Genomic DNA, 16,695 nt, shown 5'->3' with positions numbered 1-16,695 from the left:
GAGAAACAGCTGGGCCCAGGCTTTTCGGGGCATGCGGGTCCCTGACACACTGCTGAGAGCCTCACAGTGGTGCCTGGGGTAGGGTCCCCTGACCAGTGTCAGGCTGGGATCTAGACTTGGGGTTCAGAGGATGTGGCATTGCACAGCAGTGTGCTGGGGGTTGTAACAGGGTGGGCCAAGGTCACCCAATAGTAGCCCGTTGTGACCCTTGACTCCCAGCTGCTCCTGTGGGCCTGGGTGGGGCTATGGCCCAGCCTCCTGCCGTATGTTTGGAGGTCCCTTTTCCCACCGGGGGTCCTGGGGACTGACCTCATTATAATAGGGGCAGTTAGTGGACTCCTTCATGGATGTGTACTTCTTGTCATCGCCCACCTCCACGCACACCACAGGGTCCATGTTCAAGCCCACCAACTGCCGAGCTTCAATCACTGTGATGCTGACCTGCAGGTAGGAGAGAGAGAGGCCAGAGGGAAAGCCATGTGAGCCCTGGAGCTGGTCTTGCCAGAATCAGGCCCGGGCAGTGGGCTGGAGGGTGCAGGGAGCCAGCACTGGAGTTGGGTTCCATTCTGAGCACTGCCTCTAATCTGTGGGTGATGCTACCCTATTTCCCTGCTAAGCCTTACTGTTCGCATATATAAAGGTGGAGCATGGGCTGGACAATCTGCAAGGATATGCACTAGAATTACTGGGGGAAGGGCAGTGGTTAAAATCCCTGATGCCCAGCCACACTCCAGACCAACTGGATTCAATCTGGATGGGGAGGGAATAGATGGGGGTAAGGGAGAGCAGCAGTGTTTTTAAAGCTCCCAGGTGATTTCCAGTGCTCTAGTTCTTTCCAGAATAAAAGTCTCTACCTCATGGAAGGCTGCAAACCCACCTCCCAGGTTTCACGTACTCAAGAATTAAGATTTCTATGTATCCATTCACATGCATTGAATTTCCTGCTCCAGCATTTCTCATTTTAAGCCTGAAAGCCTTGCTATCTTTTTGTGTTTCTGGAATTTGGCCCCCTTTCCACATTCCTGGTTTTCCCCTCTTAGCTTAATTTCTTTGTTTGAATGCCCAGTGAGGCTTTGGCGCCCACCTGAGCCACCTTTTCTGCCTTGACACTTGTCTGTGGCACGCATTCTGTCTTTTCAGTGGCATCCAGCTCCCCAGAATCTGACCTCTGTACTGGGAAGCCCTTTCTCAGTTCGTTTCTTCAACAAATATTTACTGGAAACCTACTAGGGGCCATGAACAATCAATGAAACAAACTCCTTCCCCTTATGGAGCTTACAATGAATAATTATTGGTTCACAGCTTTTAAGCTAGAAAAGGAAATATACATATATATATATGTGTGTGTGTGTATATATGAGAGAGATGTGTGTGCGTGTGCGCATGTATACTTCCCCTGAACCCTCATTGTAAACCATCAGCTCTTGTTTGGGGTTTGGAGGTGTCAGTCCCCATTAGGGGCAAAATAGAGGCACAGACTTGGGGCTGCTGGACAGGCACTGAGCCCCAGACCTGATATATTACCAGGTGTGACAGCATGTAGGCTCACTGAGCCTCAATTTTCTCAGCTAGAAGTAGAGATTCCACTTATCCATTAAGTTGTGTGAGGGTTAAATGAGATAATGAGCATCAAAGTGCTTCAGAAACAGTAGAAAGCTTTAGAAAATGTGAGCTATTGTTATAAATGGTTTCTCCAATAGAATGTACCTTCAGTTAAGTGGTTGGTTTCCCAAGTAGGTAGGGTCATATATGAGGCTTACGATTGTTTTAGTCGACTCTCTTGAACTTGCATTTTAACAAAATAGCCTTCGCTAGGCTAAAATTAGCATTTACCTCAGCACATTCTTCTAACAAAACTGTGCGGGTTGCCTTTCTTGCTTCTTATCTTGGAGATTTGGTATTTTAATTGCTATGCTTTGATGCAACTTCTAAATATGATTTTACTCAAGAGAATTGTTTTCCATTTTCATAAAAAGGAATAACCATGAAAATTATCATCCACTGCCTCTATCAAAGACATAAATATTCTAAAGGCCAAGAAAAATCCACACATCAAAACTAAAGATGTTAAGAAAAATAGAAACTCTGATGCCAACGAGAACATTGCCAGGGAAGTATATAGAAATGGAAACTGAACGTTTACTAATTGAACACTTGAACTATGAAAGCAAGCATTTTTATTTGAAAATTGAAGTATCAAAGGGAATGGAGCTTGGAATCTGGAACTCTGAAGAAGTTCAATCGTCACCATTTTTTCAGGGCGTTAAAATAACTTAGAGCTAAGTTACTTAGCTCTGAGTGTTTACTGTGAAGAGAGTACATAGACACTAGAAGTTCTTCCAGAATATTCTTTGCCTAGTAGTTTATAGAGTTTTAACCTCTTTGAAACTTTTTATGCCAAATATATATTTCTAACGTCTCATCGTTTTCCCCCCACAACTAACCCCAACTCTCCACTCCATTAAAAAAAAAACAACGTTCTGTAACTCAAGAGTGGGAAGTAGACACAGTTGTGGCATAGTAAGATATGCCATCAGCAGAGTAACTTTCCCAGTGTGAGCAGTTGGTTGATTTTTATGTTTTTCAAACAGGCCCGGCCATGATGTTTGCCCTCTATGCTTTTTCAGGACCCAGAATGTCTACCCTCTTCCACTGAGCAGAGCTAGCAATGGAGGCCAAGCCTGGTTGGAAGCTCTAACACACAAGAGGTCGGAGGTAGAAAGGGGAGGAGGGCAGAAGGTTGAATGGAGCAAAGGGGGGAAGAGAGGCTCCAGATGGTGCTTTTGTTGGCTCAGTGCCCCACCCACCAGAGGAATCCTGAGCTTGCAAGATTGAGGCATGGTGTTGGTGGCCGAGGTGAAATGCCATTCCTGCTGCCCCTGCCCCCACCTGGGTCTCTATGGAAGGGAAATGTATCACTTGGACTTGAAATTAAAAAAAAAAAATTTGAGGGAGGGGATTGGCCATGCTTCCCTGCTATTCTCCAATCATCAACAGACAACTTGATTTTTCCAGGATGAAAGATGAAGAAGTAAAATAGAGCTATAAAGGGACCAACTGAGCAGCTGACCAGGGTGACTCTTTTGGTAATTGACTATTCCATCCTTTCCTTCCAAGATAAGGGATGTAGTCCCCAGGCGGCTTCATGAAAGCCATCACAAGGAAGATGCTGAATGTAATCTATACCTCTGTCCTGGGAGAAGCCAAGAGTCATGGTGCTTTGTGACGCGTTTGCGAGTGATCTGATCGTGCTGCAAGGACGTCAGCTGGGAGCTGGAGATGAGAGGTGGTAGGCCCTTTAGCACTGCTCTTCTGTAACATCCTTTACCTTTCCTCATCTCCTGATGGCAGAGATGTAACATGACCAGATCTGCATTTTGAGAAGATCGCAGAGGATGAAGGGGAGGAGGCAATCTGAGGGTGATGGGGGGAGGGACCAGATAGGAAGTGAGTGCAATATTGCAGTTGAGGCTGGGGGTTTCGGGTCAATACCAGGAAGATGACACGAAGGCGAAAACTGGAGAGATGTTTGGAGGTGAAAACGTATTAGGTCTTGGTGCCATCAAGAGAGAGAGTAGGAAACAGATGTAAGACTCCATGACCCACCAAGAACATCTCTGCCAAGTGTCAGCTTTGCTCACTCTGATGGGTAATCTGCATATTCAGGGGAGGAGACTGTGACTTCTTGCTTTTGAGATGCCAATAATCAGGAAAGGGTTTGCACAGTACACACATTCTAAACAGAAGAAACAAGGGGAATGGGTACGCCACGCTCTTTTCACCATTCTGAGCCCTCGAGATCCTTCCTGGACCTGAGTTCAGCTAAGTCTGTCTCTTCTTACCAAGTGGGTGCCCTTTTTGAGGTCTTTCTAACTCAATAAAGCCAAGTTCTCCAAGAAAGTAAAGTTCTTTCTGCTAGGCTTTCTTGCTTTATATGTTGTATTTATTGGAAGCAAGAATAATTCCACATTTGCATTTTCATAGCTCTCTCAAAGTGTGTTAACACTTTCAAGTTGAGATGTGAATGAACCTGTCAGGAAATACCATGTTACCAAATTAAATATAACTGTTTTGTTTACAAAGTCTTTGGAGGGAGAATGTCTCCTATACTTAAGAAAAGTCTCTGGCAGGAAGCAGTTTGAAAGAGCTTTGGAAAACAAGCAGTAGGTAGTAAGCTAAAGATGAACAGGGACCAGTGGGAACAACTGTCTACAAGGATTAATTAGAGAGAAATTAGTCGCTCTGACTGCTCCGGTCAGACAACCTTGGGTTTGAGCCCTGCTTCCAGCTTTGAATAACTGTGACCTGGGCAAGCTCCTTATCTGCCTTGGGTCTCAGTTTCTCACCTATGAAATGTAGTAATACCTATATTTGGAGGATTGTAGGAATGACATTAACTAAATGGAAAACACAGCTCCTAGCCTAGCATAGAGTCTGGCACATAGTAAATCTTCAAAAAAGAGCAGTTTCATTAACAGCAACAACGACGACTTCATTTTCTACGTGTCCTTACCCAGTAGGCTGGTGACTTTGTAGAGGGAATGATATCTGACTCTTGAGGTCTTTGTTCTTTGGAATTTTCCTGTTCTCAGCACTAGAGGAGCAAAGCCCTGAGCCCAGTCCCCTGGAAATGCCCTCAGAAGTCTAAGGACAGTCTGTGCTTGGGTTTTGGCAGAGAAGTGAGGGGGTAACATTCTCAAATCTTCAAGGAGCCCAGTGGCTTGCGGTTGTCTAAAACTACAGGGGCAGGGACACTTGAAACTGCCTGGGGTTATTTTCCAAGCACCTGAGAAGACAAGGTATGTCCTGAGAAAACATGACCAGATGTACCTGATACAAAAAAAAGGTGGTGTCTAGTCCATTATATTATCACCTGAGTGAGGTGAGGTGGGGCTGTCTTTAAAGAAGACGGTGGTATGCATGGGGCCTGGGAAATGGGCATAAAAGAAAAGCTCTAACCTAGAAGGGGGGCTCACCCTGAAGGAATGACCAGTAGTCTTCTGACCTATAGCTGGGTCTCATTAGCCCCCAAGGAAGGGCCTAGAGCATCGGATGGTCTCTGGGTCCTTCCTGTTTCCAGTTTATAAATAGGTACTAGGTGCTTCTGGGGTGTACATTAGTCTATTATGAGTTGTGTTAGTGTCACTCAGTCTCTCAGGCTCTGATCAATTTGGGGAGAAGAAACAAAATTGAGGGTGTGGCCTGCAAAGCTGAGGATCAGGTCCTAGGCTGGAAGGGCTGCACTGGGGCTCAGTTACCCTGTATGGGACCGTCCCAGCACTGACCAGTCCATACTCATGACCCATCCAGCTGGCACTGGGGTCACATTGACAATCCTATAGCTGCAAATCTCTCCCTATCGCAGCCATTTTGTCTTCAATTTTAGAAACACACAAACAAAAAAAATTTCAGAAAATATAGAGAAGAAGAAAAAACCACCCACACTCTCACTATTTATAGACAATCAGGATTGACATTACTTCTAGCATTAAAATAATACAAAACAATCATTTAAAAACATACACCAAAAAAATCTTTCTTCAGAGGCTCTTATTTTAACTGTTGGATTTTTTTTTTTTTTTTGCAGGGGGTGGGAAGAGTGGGTGCTCTTTGGTATCTTCTTGGTTTTCTTAGGTTCTTGGTTTTTCTAGGTCCCTCTTACTTTATGATGTCCAATGTTGGACAAAAAATCCTGGGAAGGCTTTGACCAGCAGAAGTAGAGTTCTCAAGCTCCACTTTGGGTTTGTACCTCTCTGCTGATGACACTTCTTTGGGAACTTATATTCAGCTTGCGGTACTCTACGAACCCAGATACGTTCCTCCACAGAGTCTATAATGCACATCTGGCCAGAGCGCTTCCCTCCTCCCCCACTAGAGCAGAGTCTGAAAGGCGTGAGCGTCTAGTTGCCCACCTACCTGGTAATCCATGGGCCGCCCGGCACTTGGCTCCATCTTAATGTCTGGCTTGGACCTGAGGAGAAGAATGTATTGTCAGGCCTGGTGTCAGGAGATTGCTTGCAGGGGAGGAGGAGGGCATGACAATGGTTAGACTTTGGAGAAGGGAGGAAGGACAGAATTGTGATCTTCAAACCCTCCAGGACTGCCAAATAGAATGCGGATTCATTGTTCTCAGAGGCCCCAGCAGAGAGGACTAACCAATGGCAGAAGTAAAGAAAAACAGACATTGGATCAACAGGTTCAAATATGGGGTGAGTCGCTCTGGGATTTCCCTGGGCCTGGAGGTGTTCAGCGACTTAGAAAGGGGCCTGCAACTGCTGCGCTCTCCGTTTGCAGAGAGAGGTGAGAAAGACATCCAGGAAAAGCCGAAGGGAACAGGGTTAAGAAGAAGCTGTCCATGGGCCCTGATTCTTCCCCACCCACATTCCAGATATGGCAAGCTGAGTCCTGCCTGATGGGGTGGGAGAGATCGGTGCCCACTCACCGCTTGTTGGAGACATTGGTGGTGAGAGCTGTGACAGAGGCTAAAGACACAGAGTCGGGATCCAGCCCCTCTGCAAGCCGGATGCCCAGGCGATCAAGGTCCTCCATCTCCAGCACGGCTGGTTCATCTGGGGAGGAAGAAACGCTGACTAGGTGGGCTGGACAGCGGGATAGCGACTGTGTTTACCCTTTTCTTTGACATCCAGGAAGCTAACAGTTAAATTCAATGTTTACCTGGTAGCATCTGCTAAGAATATTATGCCCTGTGTATCCATAGTGTTTCCTACCTAATCTTGATTTTTTATTTGAATTGATTTTAATTATATCTGGTCTTGCTTTTAAAATTTTAATTAAATGTAACTGTTTTATTGTACAAATACTTACTTAAGCACTGAATATCCTTCATGGAAGAAGGTAAGAAATAAAGAATGCATACTTATGTACCTCTTGAAACAATAGCTACCATTTATTGAGTAGCTACTATGTGCCAGGCACGATGCTGGACAGTTTATACACGTATCTCTAGTCCTCAGGGCCACAATCTGCCAAGACAGGCACTATTCTTCTGTCACAGATGGGGAAACTGAAACTTAAGAAGAAACATATCCATGTAAAATAGCTGGTGGAATTCAGAACCTAACACTGTACTGATGCATATTAATCCAGGAGATGAAGAAATAATGATTCTGAGAAGCCACTCAAAGATAGTGGGTTTGGGCCTCAGCCAACAGCTGTACCCTCTCCAATCTCAGAAAGAGAGGGGCACAGCTGGAATTGGCATGGGGGCAAGAGGGAGAGACAGAGTTTCTAGGGCCACTGGCCATACAGTGGATACTGGGGAGGGCAGCTAAGAGCCCTGAGAGTGGGCATGTGATCAGCTAGACCCGGGCCAGAAAGTTACATACATCTCCTTTGTCCACTCCGTTTCTCTCCTTTCTTCTTTCTGTCCTCTCTGACTCCTCCTAAACAACTGTCTTACCCCCTCCACAGCCCAGAGGGACCGTGCCACAGGCCACTCCAGCCCCCCATGGCACATACTGCACTCCACCACCACCCTGGGCCTTCCCTGCAGCCCGGTGAGAAGGCCTGGGGAAAAGGCGGGACAGTCAGTCCTGCTACTGGGCAAGTATTCTCACGACTCAGGTTTTCCCCCAGAAGTGAAGAATCGAGCAGTTTTCGGTTTTGTTATTCCCTTTTCTAATTAAAAATCGCTAAGCTTCTCTATGGAGGAAACAGAATGGGAACAAAGAGGGCAGAAGGAGCCTTTCGTAAACAGGCCCGCTGGGCTGGGGGATCTGCTCTGCTCTAGACCAGCTGAGATGCGGGTTCCACCGCAGCTCTCCGAACGTCCCCTTCTTAAGGACCATTGCCATGACCCGGCTTCTCTGCCAGCCAATGGGAGGCCAGGCTCCTTTCAGGTGGCTCCGCCATCCAATCGTAGGAGAGCCTGTTGGGGCGCTGCCGCCGGAGGGGTGGGGTTTCGTCATTGTCAGGTGCAGAGGTAGCCCGGGAACACCTCAAGGGTGGGACTGGACGACGGGCAGGGGCAAGCGTTCGTACCTTGTCTTTGGTGATCCTCCTTGTGGAACCGGTTCCTGCCGAGTTTCATGGCGGAAAACACACTCCTCCCGGCTCTGTGAGGGGGGCCGCCAGAATGAGCAGGTGGAGGGAGATGGACGCAAGGAGGAAGACACACAAATACAAAAGAGCAAAACCGGACAGAACACATAAGGGAAAGGGAGATCCAAACCCTAACCCTTCAGCTACTGGTCCCGAGATAGCATGGGGGCCAAATTTCCCAAACGGGGACCCATGAGAGGGAATTAGGGCAGAGGAACCCCACCACTTTCTCCCTCCCCATGTCTTCCCATCACAGCGGAGCAGGTCGGGACCCCAGCGACCAGAGAAAGTGGCTTTCTGCTGGAAAGAACTGTTTGAACTGGAGCCCCTCAGGGACCTGGGCTGATCTCAGTACCCCACAGTCCAGCCTTAGAGCTCTAAGCTTTGCCAGGGCCCCCAAGCTCCTTCTCTCTGTCCCTGGCACCCCACCTCAGCTGGGTGAAAGGAAAGCCAGCCACCGGAGACAAAGCATCAGAACAGAGGGTCAGGAACAGGACTCAGAGGGGCAGAGGCCGAGGAGCAGCTAGGAGATGTGGTTGAAACCAGGTGCTCAGTTTTCAGCCCTGGTGCTCAAAGCATGCCCTGGCTTTGCTAACCTCTCTGTGCCCTGGGATTCTCCTTGGTCCTCACTGAAAAGGACGGGACAGGCTCTTTCCCATCTATCTTTGGTCCTGGCTTTAAAAAGGCCCTTCTGCCTGTCCCCTCTTCCTGTAGAATCCCCCCTTCCACCAGCCCCCAGGAACATATGGCAGACTCCATAGTTCCTACCTCTTCTTCTGGCTTGGTGTGGCCTTGTGCCCTCAGGTGAAAGACCCTGCAGTCAGAGGGGCTGAGGGAAGGGGGTAGGGGTCCTCCCTGTCCCTTCAGTGATGTCCCCGCCGCTGAGCCTGTAATCCCTGGTGTCAGGAGGGACCAGGAGTAGGACCAGCAGGGGGTAAAGTGCAGTATTCCATTACCGCATTAAAATTGTATTAGCTGGATACCTGACTCCCTCCACTTCCCATTGTCCCTCCTCCTGGGTGTGGCCCTGTCATCTTGTAGGCCCAGAGGTGCAGGCTCTAACCCTGAGCTCGGCTACAGCAGAGACTACCCGTCTTTGGATCATGAATTTCCCTGTGGAGGCTTGACTATGGTTCCCAAGACCTCCTGTTCTTGGGAAGTTGGGAGAAACCTTTCTGTCCTTGTACAGATGGCCTCTCCTCTTGGGATTGGGGAGCCAATATCATCCCTCCAAGCCTGGCCCTATCCTATCCGTGGCCCTTTTCTTTACTCTTCATATGCCAGGCAAGACATGGAGGGGTGTGTCTGCATCCTAACAAGAGAGCAACCAGGAACCACCCTTTTCATGTGGCACCAGTTCACAGTTTAGGAAGCACTGGCATGTTCATGATTTCCTAAAAAGGCATGAGGTGGGTGAAAGGAGGCTGGGTGACACTGATCTGTCTGCACTCTGCAGCATTGTGTTGTCTGGGACGTAATTATGGGAGGAGGCGAAAGAAAGGTGCTCTAAAAAAAGAAAAGGAATGCCTTTGGAATTATTTTTTAGGCGTTTTTCCCTTCTAATAAGGGGCTATATCCGATATAAATATAAAATACCTAACAAGAAATTATATAACCTTTCTTGAGCAACTACTCTGGGCCAAAAGCTTTCCAGATATTTGCTCATTTCATTTTCATAGTCATTCTGGGAGGGACATATGCTTCTCCTCATTCAACTCATGAGAAGCCTAAGGCGCAGAGAGCTGGGATTGAAGCCCAAAGCTCCCGTCTCTGAGGCTAGCAGTATTTCCACTGCCTCCTCGATGGCGTTGTACTTCTCTGTGAGTGTGAATCCCATCACCCACTTGGAACTTTGGCAAAAAGTCTCCAGGACCTGCACTGCTCGGTGTAGGCACAGGCCTGGGCCTGCACAATTGGCAGAGGGTGATGTCATCTGTGAAGAGTCCCACGGACCTTGCCTGTGTTTAGGGAAGAGTCTCATTCAAAAATCATTTAAGCATCAACACATTTTTGGAAGAGACTGCTATAAATATTAATTGACCAGTGACATAACATTGCACAGATCAATGAACCCATTAGAAACAATTGTGTGAGGGTGAGAAAGGGACCATCCTGCCTGGTTTACACAGAACCATCCAGTGGTTTCCTTCCGGCCTTGTGGACTTAAAGATAGGGGTGCCAGCTGCACGCTGACCCCTGCAACAGGAAGCGTGTCTAGTGTGGGCCCTCAGACCACTTCCTGTCTCAGTGTTAGGATTCCTTTCCTCCCAGCCTCACCGCTCTCCTGGATTACCTAGGACTTCGCTGGAGAGTCCCATGCTTGACTTTGTACAATCACTTTTTGGCCATTCCTGAGCTGTGCCAACCCTACTCCATGTGTGACGGTCATGATGGCATCACATACAGCCTGATCCTGCCACACAGCTCTCCATCCCATCCCTGCCCCTGCCCTAATGCCACCCTGGAAAGTGCGCTGAGATGGTAGGTCAAAGCAATATGTCCAGTTGGAAGCAGGCCCTGCAGGAGAAGCAGACTGCTCATCATACTGAAGGGGATCTGGCCCTGAAGCCTGAGGCCCAGAGGTACAGGTAGCAGAGAATCATGGCTTTCTGACGATGGTCCCGAGGACTCACCTAAGTACCGTGTTTCCCCGAAAATAAGACCTAGCCAGACAATCAGCTCTCATGCGTCTTTTGGAGCAAAAATTAATATAAGATCCGGTCTTATTTTACTATAACATAAGACTGGGCCTTTAATATATAATATGATATGATACGATACTATACAATACGATACGATATAATATAATATAATACAATATAATACAGTACAATACAATACAGTACAATACAATACAATACAATACAATATAATATAATATAATACTGGGTCTTATATTAATTTTTACTTCAAAAGACGCATTATAGCCAATTGTCCAGCTAGGTTTTATTTTCAGTGAAATAAGGTAGAAAAGCTCCTGGGCTTTCCTTGGGCAGTTATAGCCTTTGAATTCAAAAGTCACTTTATTCCTTAAAACAAGCCTATTTGGAAGCAAAGATTGATAAATAAACTATATTTATCCAACCAGTCTCTATCATACCCTGAAACAATACAAAGGAGAAACCCCTCTCCCCAGACCCTGTGTCATTTTAACCATCTCAAGTGGACAGGTTCACTGGGGTAGTCCTGTGTGCCTGGGAATACCTTGCAGTGCTGACTTATCCCTTTATGACACATGCAGAATGCGCAGGGTGAATGTAACTTCCAGAATTCTTACTAGAGGCTCTGTGCCTCTGTTTGCTTCCCCTAGACTTGGTCTTCAATTCATCTGAACTGTGGTCAGAAGATCATGATATCATCGGCTCTCACTGCCCTTTGTCATTTTCTGATCGATGCATATCAGAAATTCACTATAGAAAAAGCCTTTTCTGCACCCGTTCCCGGAAAGCAGCATGCCTGCTTCTCTTGGCAAAGGGTAAAGGTTATTTTTGAAATAAATGTTAACTTACTCAGGGAAATTTGAAGATTATCCACATGCATTCAAGACTTAGATTTTTTAAAAAAATGTAATTCATTGATTAGGTTACTGGTGTGCTGGTTTGTCTTTTTCTTATTCTTGTTTTGCTTTTTTTTTTTTTTTTTAATAAACTGCTGCATTTGGTCTAGTTGGATTCTCCAATTACTAAAGATATAATGTGGTGAGAAACAGACAAAGAAAACAAGCTAATAATCAGCTCATTGAAAAACTATTTTGCAACCAAGTGGCTCCTTATTCATGACTGCAAGAAAACAGGAGAAGCAAGGGCCAGGGGAAGTGGGCTTCTAGGAGCCTCTGAGGATTTATGGTCACGTTTGGGCTTCCCCACGCCTGCACTCATCAAAGTCAAAACGCTATGCACCTACAGTTTAGACTGCGATTTCTCTCTAGAGAAAAGATTTTAAGCTAGTTCATTCACTGTGAACTCTTTTTGCATTTATGAATCTGATGGTTTCTGGGAACACTGGCCAAACTAAATGTAGTGAGCTGGATCTCACTAGTTTGGTCTCTGTATTATTCTGGAGTTTATGAGTTAGAGGGGTGTGACTGAAAATGAATAGCTGGCCATGGCTGCCCAGGGCTTCTGCCCTATGACTGCCTTCAATGGAACTGTCTGGGCTCATTATTAGCTCAGACCTCAGATTATGAGGAGAATCAAACTTCTGCCTAATAGAAACAGAGTCTGGGGATCTTCTCTGCATTGTTTAATTTTCAAAACTTGGGGAAATGTTCTCCAAGTGCTCCTTGATGGGTTTTTCTCTTATTTTCCATGCCCCAATTATAGGTAATGTAATAATTATAGCCTTTACAGTCATCTTTCAACGTGTGTTGAATTTCAGTTAGCTTCTAATATCTTCCTATATCTGGGCAGGACAGGTTAACATTTCATACAAGAGACTGTCTCCAAATTAGCTTGTTTGCACATGTGCCCTTGCCATCCCAGCAGGCTGGCGGTGGTGGGGAGGCCTTGTGTACTTATCCCCTCGTTTGCCAGGGTAGTTGGCTCCTCAGCTCTCCTCAGTGGCCCAACCTCTTCCAAGACTCAAGCAAACAACATCATGGAAACAGATCTCCCATCTCCCCAAAGCAGCCGATCCCAGAATCTAATGTATACACAGGAGCAAGAGTTCCTTCATGGCTCTATTCTTAAATTTTTCTATTGCAACTTAACACGTATTTCCACTTATTCGTCATCCGTGGAGAAAGAAACTAACCAGCTTTGCTACACAATAACCTTTCAGAGATTTAAAACCAATTCACACACTTTTTCTTCTCCAGGCTAAAGAGTTTTGGCTGGTTTAATCTCGTCTCAAAAATCTCATTTTCAATTGTCCTAATGCTCTACACATTAAAATTAGAATAATAAATGCCAGTTTACTGTATTTCATATGTTAATTGGAGATTGCAAGAGATTAGGATGGAGTAGTGCTAGGGAACCAACACTTACTGTGGACCCACTGTGTGCTCACACTGTGAGACACCTCTTAGTCCAGTTGGGGCCTGGCAAGAGATCAGGACTGTCTCAATCCCAGGGGGTCTGGCCCGAGACACACTGGGTTGCTGGAAGTTAAGAAGGGTCTTAGAGAGCATCACAGCTTTCAGACAGGGAGCCTGGGTGATGCACAGGTCGTTTGTGTCTCATACAGGCCTTTTACAATTAAGTGTCCATGTATAAGCCCAACCCTTTGAACCCTCTCCCTAAGAGGAACCCCCAGCTCAGTACGTGCCATCATCTCACATACCCCCTTGGATTTGGCTCACTGGCTCCCTGTCCAAACCTGGCACATGCTATACCTGAGGCTTCCTCCCTTGCTCGGACCAGGGTAAATTCCTGACCCTTTGGGTCTCTGGGCCTGAGCTCTCCCCACACAGTGCTGTTGCCTCCTTGTCAGGCTTTTACTTGTGTGTAACATGTGAGAGTTGGAACTTGATATGCTTTTGTGAAAGCAAGTCCCTGGGGTTTTTAATGCAAGAAGACACCCCAAGCCCACACCAGTGCTGACCACTCAGACCCCTTTAAACATAACCCTGCTGTCCCCATCCTCACGTCAACTAATTTTTAAGTTATTGGGATCACAGTTTTGGGCAAATCTCTTAACATCTTGGGGCTTCAGTTTCCCTACCTGGAAAACAAAGACCATATTCCTGGCTTTTCAGCTCTCACTGGTGTGTTTGGAGAATTAAGTTAAATTTAGAGTACAATCAAGTGCTCTAAACTACCCGGGTCAAGTGTAGACTCTGGTCATAAGTTAAATCCCTGTGTTTTCGTCCCAGCTGTGCCCCTGTTCTGGAGCAAGTTGCTTTCCTTCTCTGGGACTCAGATTTGTCATCCGTAAGAAAGGATGTTGGACGAGAGGCCCTCTGCAGCATGGTCAGCCCTGACTACCAGTGCCCTGTGAATTCCCTGTGATGCTAGAGCATCCTTGAGATGACAAGGGTTTCTGATGTGAGACCTACATCAACCCCTGGGAACTTCAGCCTTTCCTACCCCCTTGTGGCCACTCATGTCATCTGAAGTCTCTTCCTCTTCTCCCCTCCCAGCGAAGCCTTTGGGGGACAGCGCCTGTTCTCTCCCTCCCCCAGGAAGCCTTTGGGGGAATGGAAATGGTGAGGACTACCAGAAAGTGGTCCCCTTTCCTGAGCTTTCTGGGGCTTCCTGCTCCAGCTACACCCCTTCGGCCACTTGTGCCCAGAGTTTGTCCTCCTTGGGCCTCCATGGCTGCATGTCCATCTTCCCAGCCCTGCCTTGACTCTGTGGGGAGAGGCAGTCATTGGCTTCTTGGGCCTCCCCTACTCCTTTAACTTTAGTCACACCTTCCCTCACAGGGACCCCAAAGGGCCTGATGCAAAAGGGTGGGGAGCTGAACAGGGAAGTGGAGGAGGAATCAAGACACTGAAAGAGGGAAGAAGGAGTGGAAACGAGAAGGCCTGGCCACCTGCCCGCTCCCACCCTAACACCTCCCTGTCCCTCACCCCATGGCCAGATGGAGAGACCTCCCATCCTCTGCCATCCCCTGGTGCTGGCTTCAGCAGGACAGCCCACACCTAAGCCCTCTGAGATGGGCCATCCCAACATCCGCACCCTGTGGTGTGGACTCCTTGAGCCCCACGGGCTCTGCCCTGGCCTGGGACACCTACTTGTGCTCGTCATCTCTGCCTCCCTTGGTCTTCTCTCTGCCTTTGCTGAGTAGGGAGAAGAAATGAGGAGACAAGGGGACGTGTGTGAGAGGTTGTGGAACAGAGACACTTGCAGACTTAACCCCTGGCCCTGCTGACCCCCCGCTCCCAGGAATCCCTCATCCCACTGCCTCTCACTTCAGCGTGTCTAAGCCTGCAGGACGGGGACCCAATAGGCCTGGGAGAGTGAAGTGGGGCTATGGTCCGATTCTTGGGGAGAGGCTCACAGGAGTGGGGCTGGATGGCCACTGGCTCAACCCCAAGCCCAGGAGAACCGAGAGCCCTGCTGAGAGAGTAGGCCTCAGGGCACCAGTTAATCTCCTCCATACCCAGGCCAGGGTCTGCTGATTTCCAAATGTGGGTTACAGGTGCCTCAAGGAATACAAGGTTAGATGAGCTGGCCATTGTCCAGGCGTGGGCTACCATACTCCTCCCCACGTTCTTCCTTGATCCCCTCCAACGGAGTGGGGACCTCCCACTCTCAGGGCCTCTGAGAAGAAAGGTGGGTCAGGGAGGTTCTGGGTGTGCCAAAGTAACCGAGCTACTACTCCAGGGCTTAGAGTAGGGTAAGATCCTCTCCCTCTTCAGGGAGGCTTTCAGAAAACCCTTCTAGGACATTCTCTCAGTGTTTCCCCGCTACTGTGGCAATGAGGATGAAGAAAAGAGAGCGAATAACAATCAGCAATTTTTTTCTCTCCTCACACTCTGTCCTGGCACAGACCTTGCCCAGGTAGACATGACTCCATGTTCCAACAGCTCAGGACATAAAGGCCTAGAAAGAAGACAGCCGAAGTCCAGCTTTGGTCAATTATCCTTTCTATTAGGCAAGCTGGCCGATTTGTAATTCTTTTCTAACAAGTTAACTTTAGTCAGGTCTCTGGTTGACGAAATTGGCTGAGACCACTGAGCCGAGACGGAGAAGGGGAGATTGTTTCAGCAGCCCTGCTCTGGCCCAGGGTCTGGCTGGTCCTGGGCCTGGTGAGGCATGGACCCCCATTGGGACCCACGGAGAGCTGTGTGGGGCTTGCTCCAATGCAGCAGGAACTCCAATGAGCTTTTGAGAATGGGGACCAATTGAGAGATTTACTGGCCCCAGCCTCACAGTAGGCCAAGCAAGGCTGTCTGTTTCTGAATCACTGATCCAGGTTTTGAGGGAAGTTTGTTGGTTTGTTTATAATTTTTAAAGGACTCTGTGACTCTGAAAAGTTTGAAAATCCTTGCAGTAGAGGAACCAGAAGGGGAAGTATGTCACCTGGCAGTGGGCAGGGGTGAGGCAGGAAGGTGGGATTTGGGCAGATGAAGGATAAAATGTGATTTCTTTCCCCTTTCCTTTTGGGTTTTGCTCGGAAATCGCAGGCTGGCCCAGTGGGGGCTTCTCAAGCACACAGCAAGCCAGGGCACAGCATATATCCGCACCCTGGGTACACAGCGCACACTGCCTCTGTCCCCTTCTTACATACTCCAAGCTTCCAGACCAACAAAAGGGCCACACACGGGCCTAAACTCGGAGTGTAGAAATGGAGACAGGAAAAGGACTATCTGTGAAAAAATAATACTCTCATGATCTTACTACAACCACTATTATGACTACAACTAGTAATAATAACTGCAAGACTCTTGTGCTGAGAACCCTAACACGCCTTGGCATCTTGCACCCATCCATCTCATGAGGTGTGTATTATCCTATTTTCCAAATGACAGAGCCAAGGCTCACCTGCCCTCAGTCACTCAGCTGAAAGCAATGGGGTTGGGATTTGACCTCGCAGGGGTCCCTGTTGCTAGGGGTCCTTCCATGAAGGCCTGGATGGGCCTGACCTCCCTCCTGGAGTCCACATTGCGTTTTTAGCGTCCCAGTCTGGCAAGTTCTATACCTCAGGCAGTGTTCCCCTGTCTCTCGGCCTTGGTTTCACTCCACCTCT

General features: G+C 47.7%; 1 protein-coding gene across 3 annotated transcripts in view; it reads right to left on the bottom strand.

Moving 5' to 3' along the window:
• OTOF (otoferlin) overlaps nt 1-16,695 on the bottom strand; it is an 84,846-nt gene that overhangs the window by 29,956 nt on the left and 38,195 nt on the right. Inside the window, exons 6-10 of one of the 3 annotated variants that reach the window (XM_033125365.1) lie at nt 14,738-14,782; nt 8,002-8,075; nt 6,443-6,569; nt 5,917-5,971; nt 310-441 (exon numbers count right to left, since the gene is read on the bottom strand). In XM_033125365.1, coding sequence (XP_032981256.1) covers nt 310-441; nt 5,917-5,971; nt 6,443-6,569; nt 8,002-8,075; nt 14,738-14,782 — 433 coding nt within the window. Of the gene's footprint in view, nt 1-309; nt 442-5,916; nt 5,972-6,442; nt 6,570-8,001; nt 8,076-8,829; nt 8,966-14,737; nt 14,783-16,695 lie in introns of those variants that run through there. The other 2 variants (XM_033125364.1, XM_033125366.1) reach the window with 2 other exon arrangements.

The sequence above is a fragment of the Rhinolophus ferrumequinum genome, chromosome 13 (genome assembly GCF_004115265.2).
Source record: "Rhinolophus ferrumequinum isolate MPI-CBG mRhiFer1 chromosome 13, mRhiFer1_v1.p, whole genome shotgun sequence".
Lineage (NCBI taxonomy): Eukaryota > Metazoa > Chordata > Mammalia > Chiroptera > Rhinolophidae > Rhinolophus > Rhinolophus ferrumequinum.
Note: the sequence above shows the minus strand (reverse complement) of the source record. Positions and strands in the feature narration are given on the sequence as shown.